At 35.1% G+C, this 22157-nt stretch overlaps 1 protein-coding gene across 2 annotated transcripts in view; it reads right to left on the minus strand.

Moving 5' to 3' along the window:
• Window positions 1-6105: 6105 nt before the first annotated feature.
• Window positions 6106-22157, minus strand: part of OTULIN (OTU deubiquitinase with linear linkage specificity) — a 66408-nt gene continuing 50356 nt past the window's right edge. For both annotated transcript variants that reach the window (XM_074279110.1, XM_074279111.1), the window contains exon 7: window positions 6106-20641. In XM_074279110.1, coding sequence (XP_074135211.1) covers window positions 20447-20641 — 195 coding nt within the window. In that variant the 3' untranslated portion in view covers window positions 6106-20446. The remainder of the gene's footprint in view (window positions 20642-22157) is intronic.

The following is a 22157-nucleotide window of genomic DNA, read 5'->3' on the forward strand; positions in this document are numbered from 1 at the left end:
CAGATTTGAACTCGAGTCCTCCTGAATTCAGGGCTGGTACTGTATCCACTGAGCCACCTAGCTGTCCGATTGGTCCTTATACTAATCAGATGCTTAAAGCTTATTGGATTGGCTAACATGGATATAATTAATTAGAACAACATTAGAAAAGTAGAGAAATTTCTCCCGTTACATGGAGGAGGAATAGATTCCATAATATCTATAAATTAAATGTCATCATAAATATCTTTTTTTAAAAATATGAGCTCCTAACTGAACAAGAAACCATACAAAGCTACTTTTTAAAAAAGGGATCCAACACCCAAACATATATTCTAATTGTTTTCTAAGAATGCAAAGGTTTTGTCTATATAGTACATAGGGCCTGAAACCCAATTTAGTTCAAGATTTTTGTTATTCAGCGATATCCAACTCTTGGTGTCCCCATTTGGGGTTTACTTTGTAGAGATGTTAGAATATTTGGCCATTTCCTACTCCAGTTCATTTTCCACATGAAGAATTAAGAAAAAACAGTGTTAAGTGATGTGCTCAGGGTCACACAGCTAATAAGTGTCTGAGGCCAGATTTGAACTCAGGAATATGAGTTTTTTTCACTCGAGACATTCTAACCACTCTACCACCTATTTACCCCAGTCCATTTTTTATAATACATTTAAAAACAAGAACAACATTCTCAGCTTTCATGATATACAAAAAAAGGCATAGCTTGATGATCTGCTCTGGACACACCATAGTATCCACACTTGAATGCAGTATTCCAGAGCACAACAGACCAGTACTATCTTCTCTATCTAGACTTATTTTCCTTTTAATGAAGTAGATATTCACATAGAGTATTTCGGCTCTTATACCACTCTGCTGATTTCTATGATGCCTTTAGTTCACTCAAACTCCCAGATTTTTTTTCTGAAAAACTGAAATCTAGCTACACCTTCTCTGCTTTGTGCTTATTGAGTTGATTTTAACTCAAATATGAGGCTTTTAAAAAATGAAAATAGCAATAAATGTAAATTCAGCCCAGTGCATATGCATAATTTCCTGCAGATGGTGAGTTTCTCTGATACTTCTGTTTATAATGACAATGACATTATGCTGATCATATCAAGACCCCGAATATTGCAAAGATTCCTAAATAAGATTAATACTTACTCAAAGGTGTTAGGCATCATTATCCACAAATATAAAGGGATGACATTTCCACTTAATGATCTCCAGTTGGATGATCAGCCTCTTAAAAACAATCAGTTCAGCTGAATGCACCAACATACCAATCACATCTGACTGCAATATTCCATATCCATTGTCCTCCATACCTTGAAGTTTGGAGATATAATTTCTCAGTGCTTCTCCAGGTCAGTATAGTTATACAACATTCCATTTTGTTTTTGTTTTTCTATCTATGTGTATTTTTACATTCACTACGTATATATTTCTGCTATTTCACTCTGCATTATGGAATAAACAGAACCAGAAAAACACCACATAAACATACACACTTATTTTCTTATTTCTCTTAATTCTTAATTTTTGTCACTCCTTAAGGTGCATAACATTCTTTTACATTTGGATACCACATTTTATTCATCCACTGCCCAATTAACTTGTACTTACTTTGTCCTTAGTTCTTTGGGATATATATGGGATTTTTCTACTCTCAACTTTCATGAGACATATATGTGTGTATCTTTGCATCAAAAGTTAATCTTAGTGACCTTTTGTTAACATAATTACAAACTGCTTTTCAGAATTTTGTCTTTTTTAATTAAAAAATATTGTTTTAATAATCCAAAGTCTATCTTTTCATACTCCACCCCAGTCCTCCCAAATTGAGAACACAAGAACAAAAAAACAATGCAAACATTACCATCAATTAAAACAAATTTTTACATTGATCATGTTGAAATTTTTTTTTCTCATTTTTCATTCTGAGTCTAAACTCTGTCATGAGGTAGGTAACATGTTTTATTATTGGTCCTCTGGAATTGTGATTAGATCATTATGGTGTTAAGAGATCAGAATAATAGTATTTTACCTCATTTGATATGCCATAACTTATCCATCTATTCCCCAATTGATAGACATTCCTTTAGATTCCCATTCTTTGCCACTTCAAAGAACCACAATATTTTCTGCATCTTTAAAGTGTGTTTTGTTTAGGATTAAGCCTTCCCTTAATCTACCCTCTTTTAAATTTCTTTCTCCATTCTCCCCTTTCCATCTGATTTCCCTGCTGAATGAAATATATTTCTCTGTCCATCCCTTCTTTTGATAAATTCAGATGAGAGAAAAGTTCAAGTGTCAGTTGTTTTCCTTTACTTTTCCCCTCCTTATTTAAGTAGATGTTAATTTGTACACTCTAATTATATGATAATTTCCCTCAACCTTCTTTTCTCTTCTACTTATATCTTTTCTTAAGATCACTATGACCTTTGAACCAACAATGCCAACTATATCTCCAAGAAATCATTAAAAGGGTTTTAGGATTGACACATACAAAAATATTGATAGCAGCTCTTGTTGTGGTAGCAAAGATTGGAAATTGAGAGGATGCCCATCAATTAAGGAATGGCTGAACAAGTGGCATATTAATGTAATGGAATTCTATTGTACTATAAGAAATGACAAGGAGTCAAATTTCAGGAAAATCTGGAAAGACTGACATGAACTCATGCAAAGTGAAGTAGGAAGAACCAGGAGAACATTGTACACAACAACAACAATTATGATTGATTTAGTTCTTCTCAGCAATGTAATCAATGATTCATGACAATTCTAAAGGCTTCATGTTAGAAGATGCTACTGATGAAGTATAGAGGGAACCTTGTGCTTGGGGGTCTGAGTCACATCAATGCTATCGCTACTACTGGCTTTTGGACTTATTCCTTTGTTGATAACCCAAAGCCTCCCTACTCAGTAATGCCATTTGTGCAGAGGTTCCCCTCTCACTTTTCCTTGAGTTTATTATAACTTGAAGCTGGCCAGTTGCCACCTGTTCCTGCTAGTGCCCATCAAGGGTCTGGTGGCTCCTCAGTGTTAGGTTCTTACTAAGTGCTAATGAGATAATGAGATATTAGGTTCTTACTAAGTGCTAAGTCGTTACTTGACAATTTTCTAGTTCCGGCCTTTCCTGGGAGTTTGACTTGTGAATTCCTGGGGAAGAGATTGCGTGCTTGGGAGGAGCAAGCTCATTGGTTGAAGTGGTTCTTCCCAGAAGCCCATTCTCTGGGAGGATAAAGAGGGCAGCTTGGGAGGAAAAAAGTCAGTCTCTGCTTTAGACCAGGCTTGATGTGGCTCTCTGCAGGAAGGGAAGTCATATCTCTGGACGACAGTTAACGGCAACTGTCTGGAGACAACAGTTCTCTACAGGAAGAAGAATCTGTCCGAGAGATTTGAGTTGACACAGCAGATCTCCTCCCAGATAGCGATCAGCAGCTTCTGGAGACAACAGCACGTTACACCTCAGTATAGATTTGTGTCTTGCTATGCTGAGCTAAGCTAGAGAAAGGACATATTGTGATCTTTACTGTATTTCCCAATCAGGATCTGATCAGGTATATTTTCTACATTTGTTTGGAGAGATTTTATGGAGAGCTTAGCCATACAGGTTTCCTAACCATTTTAAACATCTTGGCTCTAACTTCCTTTTCAAAATCTTTAAAATTGATTCCTAGTTCTATCAAAAAAATGTTCATTTTTGTGCCTTAACTATTTTTGTCAACTTTGTCAATTTTTTTGATATTTGTATTTCTCTTTCTGCCATCTACTTAACCAACAATTCACATTGCAAATTTTCTGTTCTCTTCTGAGGCTTTTGTCCTCAATCAATGAAAACACCACCTGGATTCTTGCGGTCTTCAGTTTCTAACTCAAGATTTTACAATCTTTGGCAATACATTCTAGGTTCCTTGTGGCAGTTTCATTTATAGCATTATACATTGCCAGAAGTGGGCAGAAGTCATCTGGTTTTGACAGGTCTTGGGAAGATCTCTGTCATTTGCTGGGAACATGCCTCAGAAAGATAACAGATCTCTTTTTTGTCCTTACCAAGCTGACAAATAGCTGCTTCAGTATTCCTCAGCAGAGTCCAAAAACAAACAAACAACAATAAACATTGTGTCTCTTCTCTCTCTCATCCTATGGATGGATCATCTCTTGCTGACACATGTATATTCCCATTCCCATCATCCCAGTCTTTAAAGCATGATCATCTCCTTATTCCTCTAATTGGAAAGCTTTTTGCTAGTTCACTATTTCCAAGTCCTTTTCCCCCTTTCTTTTCCTATTCTTCCCTTTTTTAAACTTTCTTCTTCTACCCTTCAATCAAGATAGTCTTCTATCTCACCAGATGCTTTTCTTTCTTATTTTCATATTAAAGCCCTACATCTATTTTTTCTTTTTTCCCCAATGCTTCATTTATTTCTAACTCAAATGCAAAAAGAAAAAAGAAAAATCCATACACACAGAATACAAAAGAGGATTCAATATGAAATCAAGAATCTCCATTTCACAACATTTACTTTTTTGAAAAAAACATGTAACAAAACTACATTGTTCTCAAAGATATTTGAGAACAATAGTTTTATTACATGGGTTTTTTTTCTGCATTTCATTTTGAGATTTCTTTTGTTTTCTTCTCTGTACTTTTTTCTTTCCCCTCTCTACCCCACACTAAAGGCCAGCATTAAAAACAGATATATGTGTATGTGTGTATACACACACATATAAATGTATGTGTATATAAATATCTATATACATATAAAACCATATTATATGGGTTTCTATTTATCAGTTTTATTCCCATTCTCTTCTACTCAATACCATCACATACATAGTTTCACATTCTAAATCTACTCATTCCTTTCACTGTGCTCTCTGGTTTGCCTGCTACATGAGTAATTAATTAATCTAACATTTATTAAGTTCCCACCGTTTTAAGAGTATTTCTTTCTCTCCCCCCCCTCCAATATCTGCCTCAGTCTCTAATATTTCTTTCCAGCTTCTCGCTATCTCTTGGCTTCTTTAACTACTTTAGTCAGTTTTTAATTGCTTCTTGTCTTTTGTGACTTGTTGACTGTTTCCCATTCCATGTTTATTTCCAACTTTTTTTCTACAGTCTTTCTCCTGGGTCTTCTTTCCAATCTCCATTTCTGCTTATAAAGAAAGCCAGATGGGAGCCAAGATGGCAGAGAGTAGACAGGCCTCTTTGCCTGTGCACTTCCTGGATTCCCTCAGAATCAACACTAGATCAAGCCTCTGAACAGATTTTGCAGTGATAGAACGCACAAATATTTGGAGTGTAACAAATTTCCAGCATAAGATAATTTGGAAGGACTTCAGCAAAGGTCTGTATCAATTGGGGAGGGGGACAGATGCAGCTCAGCACAGGCTCGGCACAGGGAAGCCCAGAGTGGAGAGGCCCTGCATGGGGAAATAGTAAAAATACAGCAGTATTAACTACTCTGCCTGAGTTCAGAAGGCCAATGGATCAGCAGACTAGCTGTGAGATCTTAACACAATGACAAAAGGCAAATGGTGAACCTCTAAATCCTAGCATTTGTTTGCTTGGCCAAGCCCACCCAGCAAGGGGGAAAGCCTACAGCACTACCTGCCCAAGGCAGTGAGAAGCCCCTGTCACCCTGTAGGATAGGACTTCCTCTTATAGAGGAAGCTAGGAACAATCTCCTCTGTGCCCTAGGAATAGAAGTCAACCTTTAAAAATGAGCAAAAAAGCAAAAAGAGCTTTGGCTACAGAGAGCTATTATGAAGACAGAAGAACAGAACCTGAGACACTAGAAGCAAAATGTCTCCAGATGAATATTTGAAGGGGAATATGAACTGATCTCCAACTCAAAAGGCTCTCTTAGGAGAATTCAATAAGTAACTTAAAAGAGAATTAGAAGAAAACTGGGGAAAGGAAATGAGAGCTCTGGAAAAGGGAAAGGGAATAGAAATTGAAGAAAACAACTTAAAAAAAATGTTGAAATAGCAAAAGAAAACAACTCCATGGAAAATAGAATTCATGAAATGGAAAATGAGAACAAATCCTTAAAAAACAGAATTGTCAAAATTGGAAAAAAAAATCCAATGAACAAAACAACTCCATTATTTTTGATAATAGCTTTTTATTTTTCAAAATATATGCTAAGATAGTTTTCAACATTCATCCTTGCAAAACCAAAAATGTTCCAAATTTATTCCCTCCCTTCCTCCCACCCTCTCCTCTAAATGGCAAGTAATTAATATGTTAAATATGTGTAATTTCTTTCATACATACTTCCACAATTATCATACTGCACAAGAAAAACCAGATCAAAAAGGAAAAAAAAAATTAGGGAAAAAATGCGAGCAAACAACAAAAAAGATGAAAATACTATGTTGTGACCCATATTCAGTCTGCATGGTCTTTTTTCTGAAGCAGATGGCTCTCTCCACCACAAGACTATTGGAATTGGCCTGAATCATCTTAGTGTTGTTGAGTCACGTCCATCAGAGCTGATGTTCACATAATCTTGTTACTTGGTTCTACTCACTTCATGTAAGTATCTCCAGGCCTCTCTGAAATCACCTTGCTGATTGTTTCTTATAGAATAATAATATTCCATAACATTCATATACCATAATTTATTCAGCCATTCTCCAACTGATGGGTATCCACTCAGTTTTCAGTTTCTTGCCATTACCAAAAAGGCTGCTAGAAAACATTTTTGCACATGTGGGTCGCTTTCCCTCCTTTAAGATCTCTTGGGATATAGGCCCAGTAGAGACACTGATGGACCAAATGGTATACACAGTTTGGTACCCTTTTGGGCGTTGTAGAGGGTGGCAGATAGTGGGGGAGCTCTGGGTGAGGTATAAGACCCTTCAGCCCAGAGAGAACCTGCTGACAATGTCTGGTTTGGCTCCCCATCTCCTCTAAGGGATCTCACCTTTCCTGAGAAGTCAGGGAGGGCATGACCACCTGTGTTCTACTTGAAACAAGGGATCCTTACAGTAAAGAGAAGCATTTACATATCAATAGCAGGGTGTTTATAGTTAGCACTTGCACAATGTGATGTGGTGATATAATGGTTCTACAGTTGGGACTGCTCAGAGTGCTATAGTGATGTAATCCTACTAAAGTATTTAAGGGCTGAGAGGACTTGAAATAAATGGACTCTATCTTTGACCATCTTTGTGGATCTCCTGCCTTCTTCATTCCTCCACTAAGAGCAAGGACTCGGGCTGGTCCTGAGATCCTCCAGAGAGCTAGTCTGGATGCTATATTTTGACACCCCAGTGTGGGGGCTGTGGAAAGCATAGTACATTCTGGTACCCCAAAGTGGGGGCTCTAGAAAGTACACTACATTTTGGCACCCAACATGAGAACCAAGACACGAGGCTCAGCAGCTCATCTGGCATGATAATAAGTTCCGTGGAGAAGTCCCCATGACTGGAGTAGGATAAATATAAAAATAGGCAAGGGGGAAGATTAAGTGAGGGTTAAACTAGTTACTTTTGTTTTTCAGCCAAAATGAGGCAGATCATAAGAAATGAGCCTCCCTCCCAAGGGAAGTATAAAAAGAACTTAGGTTAACAGAGAAGTAAGGTTTGTTAGTAACTCAGAAGCAGATGAATGAATTCTCAGGTGTTCAGAAGGGTATGAAACATGCTTGGCTTTTTAAGGAAGCAGAGCCAAAAAGGTGGAAGTTAGTGGGAGAACTAACTGAATATAATGGGTTAAAAGAGCCTTCAGCCCAGAGGGAACCTGCTGACAATGTCTGGTTTGGCTCCCCACTTCCCTCTGGTGCCTCTCATCCTTCCTGGGAAGCCAAGGAGGGCGTGAATACCTGTGTTCTACTTGAAGCAAGGGATCCTTACAGTAAAGAGAGGTATTTACACATCAATAGCAGGGTGTTTATAGTTAACACTTGTACAGTATGATGTAGTGATATAATGGTTATACAGTTGGCACATATTCAGTGTGCTGTAGTTATATAATAATACTAAGGTATTTAAGGGCTGAGAGGACTTGAAATAAATGGACTCCATCTTTGACCACCCTGGTGGATCTCCTGCCTTCTTCACACCTCCACTAAGACAAAAGACTTGAGCTAGTCCCGAATTTCTCCAGAAAGCTAGTCTGGATGGTATATTTGGCAACCAAGTGTGGAGGCTCTAGAAAGCAATGGTACATTTTGTCACCTCAACTTGGGGGCTCTAAAAGGCACACACAATACAGGGTGCAGTTCCATATTACTTTTCAGAATAGTTGCATCAGTTCACAATTTCACCAACAATGTATTACTTTCCCAGTTTTCCCACAAATCCTCCAACATTCATATTCACCTTTTCCTGTCGTCTTAGCCAATCTGAGAGGGGTAGAGTGGATTTAATTAATTTGCATTTCTCTGATCAATAGAGATTAAGAGCATTTTTTCATATTAGAAATAGCTTCAATTCTTTATCTGAAAATTGTGTTTTCATAGCAGTTGCAGCATAGCTTGTATTCTTATAAATTTGAGTCAACTCTATAATTTTAAGAAATGAGGCCTTTATCAGACCCCTTGGATATAAAAGTTTTTTCTCAGTTTTCTGCTTCCCTATTAATCTTGTCTGCATTGGTTTTGTTTGTACAAAACCTTTTTAACTTAATATAATCAAAATTATCCATTTTGACTATCATAATGTACTCTAGTTCTTCTTTGGCCACAAATTCTTTCCTACTCCACAGATCTGAAAAGTAGACTATCCTTTGCTCTTCTGATCTGCTTATAGTATCACTTTTTATGTCTAAATCATGAACCCATTTTGACCCTATTTTGGTATAGGGTTTTAAGTGTTGGTCATCCCCCTGAAAAGAGATTCCAGAATGAAAATTCCAAGGAATATTGAAGCTAAATTCCAAAATTATCAGATCACATAGAAAATGCTGCAAGCAGTCAGAAAGAAACAATTCAAATATGAACGAGACACAATCAGAATTACCCAGGACCTAGTAACTTCCACTTTCAAGGATCAAAGGGCCTGGAATATGATATTCTGAAGAGCAAAAGAACTTGGACTGCAGCCAAGAATTAACTACCCAGCAAAATTAATCATTATCTTTCATGGGAGAAAGTTGACATTCAATGAAATAGGGGATTTTCAATTATTTTTGATGAAAAGGCCAGAGCTGAATATAAAGTTTGATCTTCAAATACAGAACTCAAGAGAAGCATAAGCAGGTAAAAAGAGAGGAAAAAAGACTTTTTTAAAGGTTAAAATATTTACTTCTCTATATGGGAAGATGATATGTGTAACACTTGAGAACTGTATCTTTGTTAGTTAATTACTTAGAGGTACCAGTTGACTTTGACATGATGATATACAAAAAAACACTAGAGGTGGAAAGGGATTGTACCGCAAGAAGAAGAAAGGAGAGGTAAAATGGGTAAATTACATCCCATGAAGAGGGAAAAAAAGACCTATTATAATTGAGGGAAAGAAGTGAGGGTGATGAGCATTGTTTGAACCTTAAATCTAATCAGATTTGGCACAAAGTGGAAAGTTCATAAATACTTAGTTTGGTATAGTAACTTGTCTTACTCTATAGGGAAATAGGAAGGAAAAGGGGGAAAGAAAGAGGGAGATTAATAAAAGGGAAGACAGAAAGAAAAGAAAGGGATAAGAAAGGGGGGAGGCGCTAAAAAAAGGGACACATTAAGGCCGATGGTGGTCAGAAGTAAAACAGTGGTGAGAAGGGAAAGGGGGAAAAGAAAGAGAAAAGTATAACTTGGGGAAAATAAAATGGCGGGAAATACAGAATTTTTAATTTTAAAAGTGAATATGAAGAAAATGAAATATCCCATAAAATGGAAGTAGATAGCAGAGTGAATTAAAAACCAGAATCCTACAATATGTTGTTTACAAGAAACACATTGAAGCAGAGCGATACCTACAGAGTAAAGGTAAAAGGCTGGAGCAGAATCTATTATGCTTCAGCTGAAGTAAAAAAAAAAAAAAAGAAGAGGTAGTGATCCTGAACTTAGATCAAGCAAAAGCAAAAATAGATCTAATTTAAAAAGATAAGGAAGGGAAACACTTGCTAAAGGGTTCCATAGATAATGAAGTAATATCAATACCAAACATATATGCACCAAGTGATATAGCATTCAAATTTCTAGAGGAAAAGTTAAAAGAGCTTCAAGAAGAAATAGTCAGCAAAACTATACTATGGGGGAATCTCAAACTCCCTCTATCAGAACTGGATAAATTTAACCACAAAATAAACAAAAAAGATGTTAAAGAGCTAAATAGAATGTTAGAAAAGTTAAATATAATAGACTTTTGGAGAAAATTGAATGGGGACAGAAAAGAATATACTTTTTTCTCAGCAGCACATGGAACCTACACAAAAACTGACCATATGTTAGAACATAAAAACCCCACAATCAAATGCAGAAAGGCAGAAATGGTAAATGCATCCTTTTCAGATAATTATGCAATAAAAATGACATTTAATAAAGGATCATAGAAAAATAGACCAAAATTAATTGGAAACTAAATAATCTGATCCTATAGAATGAATGAGTCAATCAACAAATCATAGCAACAATCAATAATTTAATCCAAGAGAATAACAATGATATAATATACTATGATTTAAGGGATGCAGCCAAAATAGTTCTTGGGGGAAATTTTCTATCTCTAGATGCTTATAGAAAAATAGAGAAAAATAGAAAAAGAGAAGATCAATCAATTGGGCATGCAACTAAAAAAGCTAGAATAAGAACAATTTTAAAATCCCCAAAATCAAATTTGAAATTCTGAAAATAAAAAGATAGATTAATAAAACTGAAAAGAAGAAAACTTAAACTAATGAATAAAACTAAGATTTGCTCTGTTGGTTTGAAAAAAAAACAACAAAATAGATAAACCTTTGGTTAATTTGATTAGAAAAAGGAAAGAAGAAAACCAAATTACCAGTATCAAAAATGAAAAGGAACTTACCACCAATGAAAAGGAAATTAAAGCAATAATTAGGAGCTATTTTGCCCATTTGTATGCCAATGACAATCTAAGTGAAATGAAGGAATAGATTTTTAAAAATATACATTGCCCAGATTAACAGATGAGGAAATAAATTTACTTAAATAGTTCAATTTTAGAAAAAAGAAATTGAACAAGCTATTAATGAACTCACTGAGAAAAAATCTACAGGGCCAGGTGGATTTATAAGTGAATTCTACCAAACATTTAAAGAACAATTAATTCCTATTCTATGCAAACTATTTGGAAAAAGAGGGAGAAAAGGAGTCCTACCAAATGTCTTTTATGACACAGAAGGGCCAAAACAGAGCAAGAAAATTATAGACCAATTTTCTTAATGAATACCAATGCAAAAACATCTTAATTAAAATATTAGCAAAGAGATTACAACAACTTATCACCAGGATAATACAGTATGACAAAGTAGGATTTACATCAGGAATGCAGGACTGATTCAATATCAGGAAAACTATTAGTATAATTGACTATATTAATTACCAGACTAACAGAAACCACAAGATTATCTCAAGATATAGAAAGAATATTTGACAAAGTACAACACCCATTCCTATTAAAAACACAAGAGCATAGGAATAAATGGAATTTTCCTTAAAATGATAGGTAGCATCTATCTAAAATCATCACCAAGCATATATAATAGGAATAAATTAGAAGTGCTTCCAATAAAATCAAAAGTGAAATAAGGTTGTCTATTATCATCATTATTCTTCAATATTGTATTAGAAATGTTAGCTTTGTGACTATGAGAAGAAAAAGAGATTGAAGGAATTGGAGTATGTAATGAAGAAAAAAATTATTATTCTTTGCAGATGATATAATAGTATACTTAAGAGAATCAACTAAAAATTACTAGAAAAATCAAGAACTTTAGCACAGTTGCAGGATATAAAATAAACCCACATAAATAATCAGCATTTCTATATCTTATCAACAAATTCCAGCAACAAGAAATATCAGATTTGAACTCAAGAATATGATCTTCCTGACTCTAGGCCCAGCACTCCATACACTGTGTCACCTTGTTGCACACTTAATATTTGCTAATTGATTTGTTACCCAATCAGTTCAAATCTGTCTGCTTACACCTTACCCCAGTGATTTCTACCATCCATTCAACAATACTGGCTTTTTTTTTTTGGCTGTTCCTTGAACAAGACAACCCATTTTCAAATTATGGACACTTTCTTGGACTTTCCCTTGTGCCTGGAATTCTCTACCTTCTTATTTCTGTCTCCTACTTTCCTTTTAGTCCAATCTAAAATCTCACCTTTTACAAGAAATTATATGTGAAATCCTGTCCAAAAGAAGAGTTATGTGTACAAAAGAATGGAATACCACACTTAACTGTATACACTTGGGCTTTACTTCCCTAAACTGTTTTCTCACTTAAGGGCATGGATTTAATACACTTTCAAGGTCTTTTCCAGCTTATCAGTCCTAGTCAATTCAATTTCACATTTAATAAGACTAATTCAAACAAGGCCATAAGTTACTTAAAAACAAAATGGCAAAACCAAACTAAACCAAAGCAAAACAGGCCACTCTGTACCCTCAAGAAACATCTCTAAAGTAGAAGAGTTTTAACAAAGAGACTTTGGAAACAATGGGCTACCTTCCCACTCTCTTCCTGGATACAAAGTTGCCCTGGACCTACTACAAGAAGGCTCATAATCAGGGTCATTCTGAATTATGAACCCCAATATGCAGGTCTCTCAGGTTGTAGAAACATGACAGTCCAGCCCCAATTGTGGTAGAAATAGTGCATGATTTGTCCTGATCTTGTGCCCTACCATTGTGAGCTTCAATGTTTTCTCATTTGAAAAATGAGGTACCACTACACACCTCTCAGATTGTCTTAAGATGACAGGAAAAGATAATGATGAATGTTGGAGGGGATGTGGGAATACTGGGACACTGATACATTGTTGGTGGAGTTGTGAATAGATCCACCCATTCTGAAGCAATTTGAAACTACCCTCAAAGGACTATCAAACTATACATAACCTTTGATCCAGCAATGTTACTACTGAGTCTGTACCCCAAAGAGATCTTAAAGAAGGGAAATGGATATGTATGTGCAAAAATGTTTGTGGCAGCCCTCTTTGTAGTGGGCAGAAACTGGAAACTGAGTGGATGCCCATCAATTGGAGAATGGCTAAATAAATTGTGGTATATGGATGTTATGGAATATTATTGCTCTATAAGAAACGATGAGGAGGAGGATTTGAGAGAGTCTGGAGAGACTTACATGAACTGATGCTGATTGTACATGGTAACAAGATTATATGATGATCAATTCTGATGGATGTGGCTCTTTTCAACAAGGAGGTGATTCAGGCCAAAATAAAATCTGGGTCAAAAGAGAAAAAAAAAAAAAAAAAAAAAGGCAGGCTGGTGTGTCCCCCTAGGAAAGGGCATGATCCCATGCCAATCTGGGCTGGTACAATTTGGCCAGATAGAAGGGGACAAGCCTAGCACTGGCAGTTGGGCCCTCTCTGGGGTGGAGCCCTCATCTTAATTGGGAAATATATTTAAAATTGCACATGTTTAACCTACATTGGATTACTTGCTGTCTGGGGGAGAGAGTTGGGAGGAAGGGAGTGAGAAAATCCTGGAACACAGGGTTTTGCAAGGGTGAATGTTGAAAACTATCTTTGCCGGGGCAGCTAGGTGGCACAGTGGATAGAGCACCAGCCTTGAATTCAGGAGGACCAGAGTTCAAATCTGGTCTCAGACACTTAACACTTCCTAGCTGTATGACCCTGGGCAAGTCACTTAATCCCAATCTCAAGGGAAAAAAAAGGAAAAAAAAAAAGAAAACTATCTTTGCATGCATTCTAAAATCAAAAAGCTATTATTAAAAAAATTTTAAGGAAAAAAAGAAAAATGAGGGCTAATATCAGTATCCCTATCCTCAAGGAAGAAAGCGCATGGCAAACTGAAATGTGCCACATAAATAAAGGTAAGTTATTATATCCAGGGAGAGAATAGCTGGTGTTAGAACCACTTGATTATTTTATATTCAAGACTGTAACAGAAGTCTCACTAAAATACCACTATTCAGGCAAAAAATATACATCTTATATATTCACTAAGAAACCATAGTCCTAAACTGTAACTGCCAGGAGAACCCTCCTGGCAGTTACACTAAACTAACTAGAATTTGTTAACTATAATTCTAGTTTAAATGTTTTTATCCACTAGCAAAATATTACCAAGTTTCTTGAAATATTGCTATTTAAACATGAAATATTTGGAACTTTCATATCAGTATTTCAAAATCTTGTGCTTTACCAGTACAGATACTACAGTTGTCAACACAGATTGAAGCCCTTCCTGAATGTAAGTCATGAATTTCTATGGACAAGAAAAAAGACAAAAATAAAAAGTTATCAGCTGGTGAGCCAACCTTCTAGTCGATGAGTCTCTCTTCTTTGTTAGGCTGACTGATAGTCAAAAATTTGTAAAATCTGTCATTTGTGCTCTACTATCTTATCCAAGTAGACTTTAATATCAAATTTAAAAAAAAAAACACTTAATTAGCATGAATTCCAAGAGATTTAAAAAAAAAAAAAAAAAGGAAAAAGGATCTGTAGGTTAAAAAAATATTTATTGCAGCTCTTTTCTCAGGGCAAAGAACTGGAAATTGAGGGGATGTCCAACAATTGGGGAATACCTGAATAAATTGTGTTATGTGATTACAATGGAGTATTACTGTTATATGAGAAATGATGAGCAAGATGCTCTCAGAAAAACCTGGAAAATCTTCCATGAACTCAAAGTGAAATGTACTATGTACAAAGTAATACCAACATTCTAGGATGATCAGCTGTGAATGACTTTGCTGTTCTCAGCAATACAATGATCCAAGACTACTCTGAAGGACTTATAATGAAAGATTCTATCCATGGCCAGAGAAAGAACTGATTGTGTCTAAATGCAGCCTGAAGCATATTTTTTTATCTTTTAATTTATTATTCTTGAGGGGGATTTAAGGAAAAGATATTTGTTTCTTTCTCAACACGAGTTTTTCCTACCTTCACATGTACCTTCTCAGTTAGGGAGGATGGGGAGAAAAGCAGAGAATCTGCTTTTAAAGTTTTCAAGTCAAATGTAAAAAATTGTCTGACATTTAACTGAGGAAAAGAAAAATATTAAAGAAAAAAGAAAAACTACTTAAGATCTTTCATAACTAAGAAAGCACTATATAAGTCCTACCACACCACACTATTCAATCAACAAGGATTTATTAAATACTTACATGTAAGACACTGTGCTAATGGCTGATAGAAAGTTATTTTATTTCATGAAAAAAAATTTTTTTAATTTAAATACCAGATCATACTCAGCACTAGCAAAAATATTAGGGATCTGGCCATCCTTTTTACAGATGAGAAAAGTAAGGCCCAAGAAAACAAAAAGGATTAACCAAATTAACATAGATAGTATACAGAAGGAGTAGGATTCAAACCAAGGTCATGATACCAAATCCAGGAATCTCGCCACTATGCCATATTAAACATGCCATCTTCTAATTTCATTTTATTTAAAACACCAAGAACTCAGACTAAATGACTTCCTTTGCTTTTTAACACCAAGAAAAGGAGCTGAGTCAACAAATAGAGGAAATATTCCAAAGATGAAATGATAAGAGACTCATAAAATAAGGAGAAAATTCAGAATTTCTGAAGTCTAAATAGGGACATTTAGAAAAATTTATTAATATTTGATAGAAGAGAAATTATTTTAAATTCCAGAAAGCACAATGGCTAAAGGATAAAAATGATTATTGAGTAGATGAGGTAGGTACATTAACAACAGTTGAATTATAACTTTACTAAAGGTTAACAGAAAAACAGTTCCTTAGGATATGTTTATAATAAATCCCACCATTATCTTAGTCTGATTCTTTTAATCTATTATGGAAAATGTGTATTTTAAGAGTAAACTATTTAAAATAATTTAGGATTTTAATGATAATTTAACTAGCATAAAATTCAAGGCACTTTTCTTTTAGGCTTTACCCCTTCATGAAAAATTTACAGGAAGATATGAATAAGAATCACACAGGATAAGATGTTATGGTTGTGTTGCAATACAGGAGGTAAGCTTCAAAGATGAGACTGTTTTCATTTTTGGGTCTCCAACTACTTACAGTGTCTAGAATATGGTAGTGGGCAAGCAAATTCTTTAACTGATTACTTAATTGGTTGCTGAATCTACATCCAAAGGAATACCTACATTGATGAGATAATAGATCTACTGAAGTATTTTTTTTAAACATAGAATTTAAATAAAAGTATTTATTTTTCTTTATAACCAGAATTAAGATTTTTCTAAATAGTTCACATTTCTCAAAATAATCTTTGGCTTCCAAATGGCAACAAAAAGCTAATACGTATACAAATTACCTTATTTTTTGGTATTAAAAATATAAATATTTTGCACCAGAGAAAACAACTCAAATCTGTGTAACTACTGTATGTATAAGTTTAATAAAAGATGATGCTTGGCTTTTAAATGCAGAGGAAACACAGAAATTTACTAATATTATCCACATGTACAAAACTGGAACACTAACACATTTGCTATATAAAAAAAATTAGCACCTTTTTAGCAAAGGGGACTAAAAAGCCCTTAAAAAGTGTAGCCAGCACATAAGATTACAAACACTGTTTATTCCCACAGTAAAGTTAGTTTTCTTATTAGACAGGGAGCCTGAGATTTTACCTGCTAAATTATATAAGCGGGAATTAAAAGGATCCCAAAGCCCATAACTACATAATGTAAAAACGTCAGTCATAAAATGAACGTAAAAAAGGTTTCAACAATCATACAGTTTTGGGGAAAAAAAAGATTAATCAAATTTTAAAAGCATTTGCAGATATTACATGCACACTAATATTGGTTTTCCAATGGATGAACTTCAAAGCATTATTTTGTATCCTAGATACCTGAGATTGATAACATGAAGTAAGAAACTATGTGACAGTAGCTTCTTTCTCCCATTTGTGCTGCACTGATCTCCCTTTTATATGAGTGAAACCAGTGAGCAGTCAATGCACAAAAGCATAAGATTGGGGGGGAGAAGGTCGAGTATGGCATATCAGGCACCAAGCTGCTATTGATTTAAATGTAGTTTACAGTGAAACAAAATGTTCATGACATCATTGTGCAAGGCACAGAAGATTCTTTCAACAGCTCAATTGCTTATGTGATTACCTCTGATCTGTGCAGTCAACTTTGGGGTAGTGAGTCAGTGTGTTAAGAGTTCCCACCATCTGTTCCTTTTACATAACAGTGATCACTGTAAGTAAAAAAGCTTTCTGGGTATCCCTGGGTCTTGATCCAATTTCTATTTTGTTATTGTTACTCAACTTACCAAAAAACCTGCTCTCCCTCCTCCCCAAATGAAAAAAGACCAGCTCACAGGTTATGACTCGAAAGAGGGTAACTCAGGAAATGAATTTCAATAAGAAAAGAAGTGATTTACTCAGTATTCCTTTAAATCATTACCCTCTTGACAAGGATCTTCTGTCATCTCCTCCTTATCTCTCCCACTTATCCCAACGGATGAAGTGACACACGAAGTTTACAAGTGTCTGGGATGGTAGCCAGCCAAAACTATATGGAAGAGCATAACAGATTTACCCTTTTGAATATTTCCCATCTTTGATCTACATAAGAATGGTTTTTCTACATTTATTATTGAGATTTTTTCACACATACATAAAAACATGGGAGAAAAGGGTGAAGATAAAGAAAACAATTATAGTACTAAAATCTGGTGGCTCCAGTTCAAACATGAAGTTTATCATTTGGAGAAAACAGAAGTGCAGAATATTCAACCTCATTACCAAAAACTATCAGAGGATGTATGCCAAAATACATTTAGGCCTGAGCGTCCTACATGCTTGCTGCCTCAAATATCATTCATTATATTAGAGTTTCTGGGCCAGAGGGGCATATTAAGAATGCTTTTGTATGGATAAGATAAAAACATTAAAAAGGAATCAAAACCAAGAATTCATTATAACTACTCTTATAAGGCTTTCATTCACAACCCTATTATATACCGAGTGAGAGGAAAAAAATGTACAGATCTGGTCCCAGCCTCTGCAGCTCAGTCCAATACAATGAGAGATGTTGGCATTATCTAGGAAACAGAATTTGATTCAAAGAGTCTTAGCTATAAAGTAAACATGGTAGGAGAATCAAGCAGTGACTGTATTGCAGTAGGCAACATCTAAGCAGACTAAAGTCATATAGTAGCGTTTGCATAGTTAACATGTTTAAAGTTCTCTCCTTAACCAAGAACCTCAAATGTTAAGTATTAGATATATTATTTAAATATCAAATTTAAACCAACCTCCACACCTTTAAAAAGGATCATCCAAAATCAAAGTACTTATCTATATCTAGTAATAGACAAAATAATTATGAGAGAAGAGTGAATCCCAAACTTTCCTCCAATCACATTACTACTGGGTCAATACATTCATTTGGACTGTGTCAACATAGCCATAAAAGCGCAGTGGATTCTCTCATTCCTCTGATGAATACCCCAACTCAGATAGTTCAAGATACCACAGATAGTTTTTCTAATTTCACTCCTTCCTTCTAGGTCTGTACAAATAACCACTATAAGTTGTCATTCACAATCTGAGATAGTCTGTCATGCTTCCCACTAAATCAGCTTAAATATTATCAGCAAATCCACAAATTTGCCTAGCTTCACCAAGTATTGCTGTACAACATTGCTCTATTTTTTAAATTAACATGAAAGTAGTATATAACATTATTCTTAGGTAAAATTATAACTCTTAGCTTTGAACATTGGATTTGATTTATCTTCTCATTCCAAGGGAAAAAAAATATTGTCAGCAGGAGCTTCCATGAGATACATTGAGTGTCCCCACTGGCTGTAACAAAATCAAGTTGAGAAAGATCATCTAGTTCAATTCTCCTTTTAAAATATGAGAAAACTGAGGTTAAAAGATTTGACTAGGGGTCACTGAAGTAAAGCTGGAAGGGATTTCAGAGGACAACTAGTCTAAACCCCTATTTTAGAGAAGTAAACTGAGATGGCTATATTTAGCTTTGGAATACAGACCTTTATGCTCATATGTTTACTATCTTCCAAACCTATCTTCCCTTTTTCTACTTGGTGGCAGCAAAGAGAGAGCCCAAAGTTACAATAACCTAGCCAATCAAAAGTCATGATTTACCCCAAGCCCACAGTTTGAAAGTGAGAGCTGAGACTTGTCCCTTATCTTGTTTTTATAGCCACACAGCACTAGAGATCTAAATTAAGTAACAAGTATCTTTCTTCTTAGATTACCTTCCATTTGTACTGTCTTTTGCGTGTACATTTTTTTTCATATTATCTCCCCAATTAGAATGGAAGTTTCCTGAGGTCAAGGACCATGTATTTTGCCTTTCTTTGTATCATCACCACTTAAAGACACAGTGCCTAGAACAGAGTTAAAAATGAATGCTGATGGATGTATTTGAGGAGACTTTGAATGAACAGTCACCCCAAAGAAGGAGGTTACATAGCCTAGTAACAATTCCTATGATGTTTTCTCCTCTAATATAACTTTCTAAAATGCTTTTAATATACCCATTTAATCCAGTTCTTGAACTTCTATGCTGGGGATTTTATTTGTTTTGGTCCAGAACTGAGAAATCATCATTGTGGAGAACTGCTAATAATGAAGGTCCCTCTACAATACAGATCAGCAATTTGTCATTAACTTAAGAGTCTTGGAGAGATCCCTGGAGAGGCTGAGATGTTTAGTGACTTGTTCTTTCAAACAGTTAATATATGTGTCAAAGGAAAGATTTGAATCTAGGTCTTCTGACTTTGAGATCAACACTTTCCTTATAACATGCTGCCTTTCTTATTACAGATTGTTTCAAAATACCTTTAAGAAATATTTCAACCCAATTTTATTCCCTCTGTATTATGTAGAAGAAAATGCCAGCAATGTAACAAGACTAGGCAGAGACTTGTTTCCAACACCTAACATTGCATAGACAGGTTACTTCAAAGACTCATTACCAAAATAAAATTATTTACTCTCTCCTTAAAAAACAAATTACCAATTTATCATGACAAGGGATTTGACTTTGGGATTCTCCCAAATTAGTTCCATGATGGCACAATATAAAATATTTTCCTTTTTGAAGACACATTTTTACACCAACAGGTGTATTACTCTGAAGGCCTCTGAAATTTATTGCCTTAAAAGGAAAGGGAAAAAAAGCTTATATACAATGTTATTCCTGATAGCAAATATTTAGTCTTTAGGACACCCCTTTTAGATGTCAAATTCAGCTCAAAGAGGATAAAGATGTCTCTTAGACCACTCTAAGCCACATTTCAAACTACAAGCCTAACAAGTCTCTCTCTTTATCACAAACTTGTCTCCTCACACACTCTGACAGGGATATTATAATGCCTGTCATCCTCAGCAATCAGAGTCACCACAGGCCAGTCCTTGGGTGGATCCGTAGGATAAGATGTGATGAATTCCTCAGTGTTATACTTCGATAGTCGATAAACTTGTATGGTATGATGTACTGCATAGGCAAGAAGAAACATTTCAACCTAGGGTAAAGAGGAAAGAATATTTTTATAGTGAATTTATAGAATGTAATCTTGAAGCTTAGTGATCAATTATTTCAAACAAATGAAGAAAACAGAAAACCAAAACACCAAATAATCTATAAATAGCTATATTTGGCTTTGGAATATAGCCCTTTATGCTCATATGTTTACTATCTTCCATATCTATGCTCCCTTTGTCTATTCGGTGGCACCAAAGACAGAGTCCAAAGTTACAATAACTTAGCCAATCAAGAGTTGATCATAAATGTGGAAATATGTTTAGAAGAACTGCATATGTTTAATTTATACTGGATTACTTGTTGGGGGGGGAGAGAAAAAAAACTGGAACACAAACTTTTGCAAGAGTGAATGCTAAATCTGATTCATGGCAATCCCAATAGATTTATGATAGAGAGAGCCATCTTTATCCAGAGAGAAGACCATGGGGACTGAATGTGAACCAACAACATAGTATTTTTACCTTTGTTGTTGTTTGTTTGTTTGCTTGCTTTTTCTTCTCTCATTTTTTTTTTCCTTTTTGATCTGATTTTTCTGGTGCAACTTGATAAAAGTGGAAATATGTTTAGAAGAATTGCACATATTTAACATATATTGCATTTCTTGCTGTCTAGAGGAGGGAGGGGGGAAGGAGAAAAACTTGAAACAAGATTTTTTGCAAGGGTTAATGTTGAAAACTATATTTGCATGTATTTTGAAAAATAAAAAGCTATTATTATTTAAATAAAAAAGAGTCAATCATTCAAAATCTGTCAGAATTCTAATGACAGCGTCTCTCCTCAGAAAATACTTAAAAGCTTCCTCCTTTAAAAAAAAAAAAAAAAGTTCCCTGACTCCAGCCTACCTTCCAAAGCATTGTTGTTATAGGAGGAAAAAAATCTGATTGATACTTATAGATGAATAAAGAGTCTTCAGTATCTGAATTTTTTAAAAAAGAGGATATTTATAAAACTTAAATGAACTAGTTAGTAAAATGTCAGGCAGAGGTACCAAAAATAAGTGAAAAATTTCAAACATAACAGAAGAAAATTTTGGGAGTATGTCATTCTTTCTGGTATTCTAACCCTTGGGTCAACACTATTATGTGTATCTTCTTATTACAATAATTTCCCTTGTTTGACTTCTAAAGTAAGAGAACATATAAAACCTCCAAGTTTTTTTCAGGACCAGTTCTCTGTGAACACTGACAGGGTTTATAGAAAGAGGAATAGTCATCATGTCATGGGCAGCTAGGTGATTCAGGGGATTGTTGTCAAGAAGACTCATCTTCCTGAGTTCAAATTTAGCCTCAGATACTTCCTACCTATGTGATCCTGAGCAAATCACTTAATCCTGTTTGCCTCGGTTTCTCATCTATAAAATGAGCTGAAGAAAGAAACAGAAGCATGAAAACCACCAATCACTCTAGCCACTGTAATGCCCAACACTATCCTGCCATTCAGACTTTTTTCTAACCAAATACATTTCAATGGGTTTGCGGAGTTCAATGGGTTTGATT

The sequence above is a fragment of the Sminthopsis crassicaudata genome, chromosome 1 (assembly GCF_048593235.1).
Source record: "Sminthopsis crassicaudata isolate SCR6 chromosome 1, ASM4859323v1, whole genome shotgun sequence".
In the NCBI taxonomy this organism is placed as follows: domain Eukaryota; kingdom Metazoa; phylum Chordata; class Mammalia; order Dasyuromorphia; family Dasyuridae; genus Sminthopsis; species Sminthopsis crassicaudata.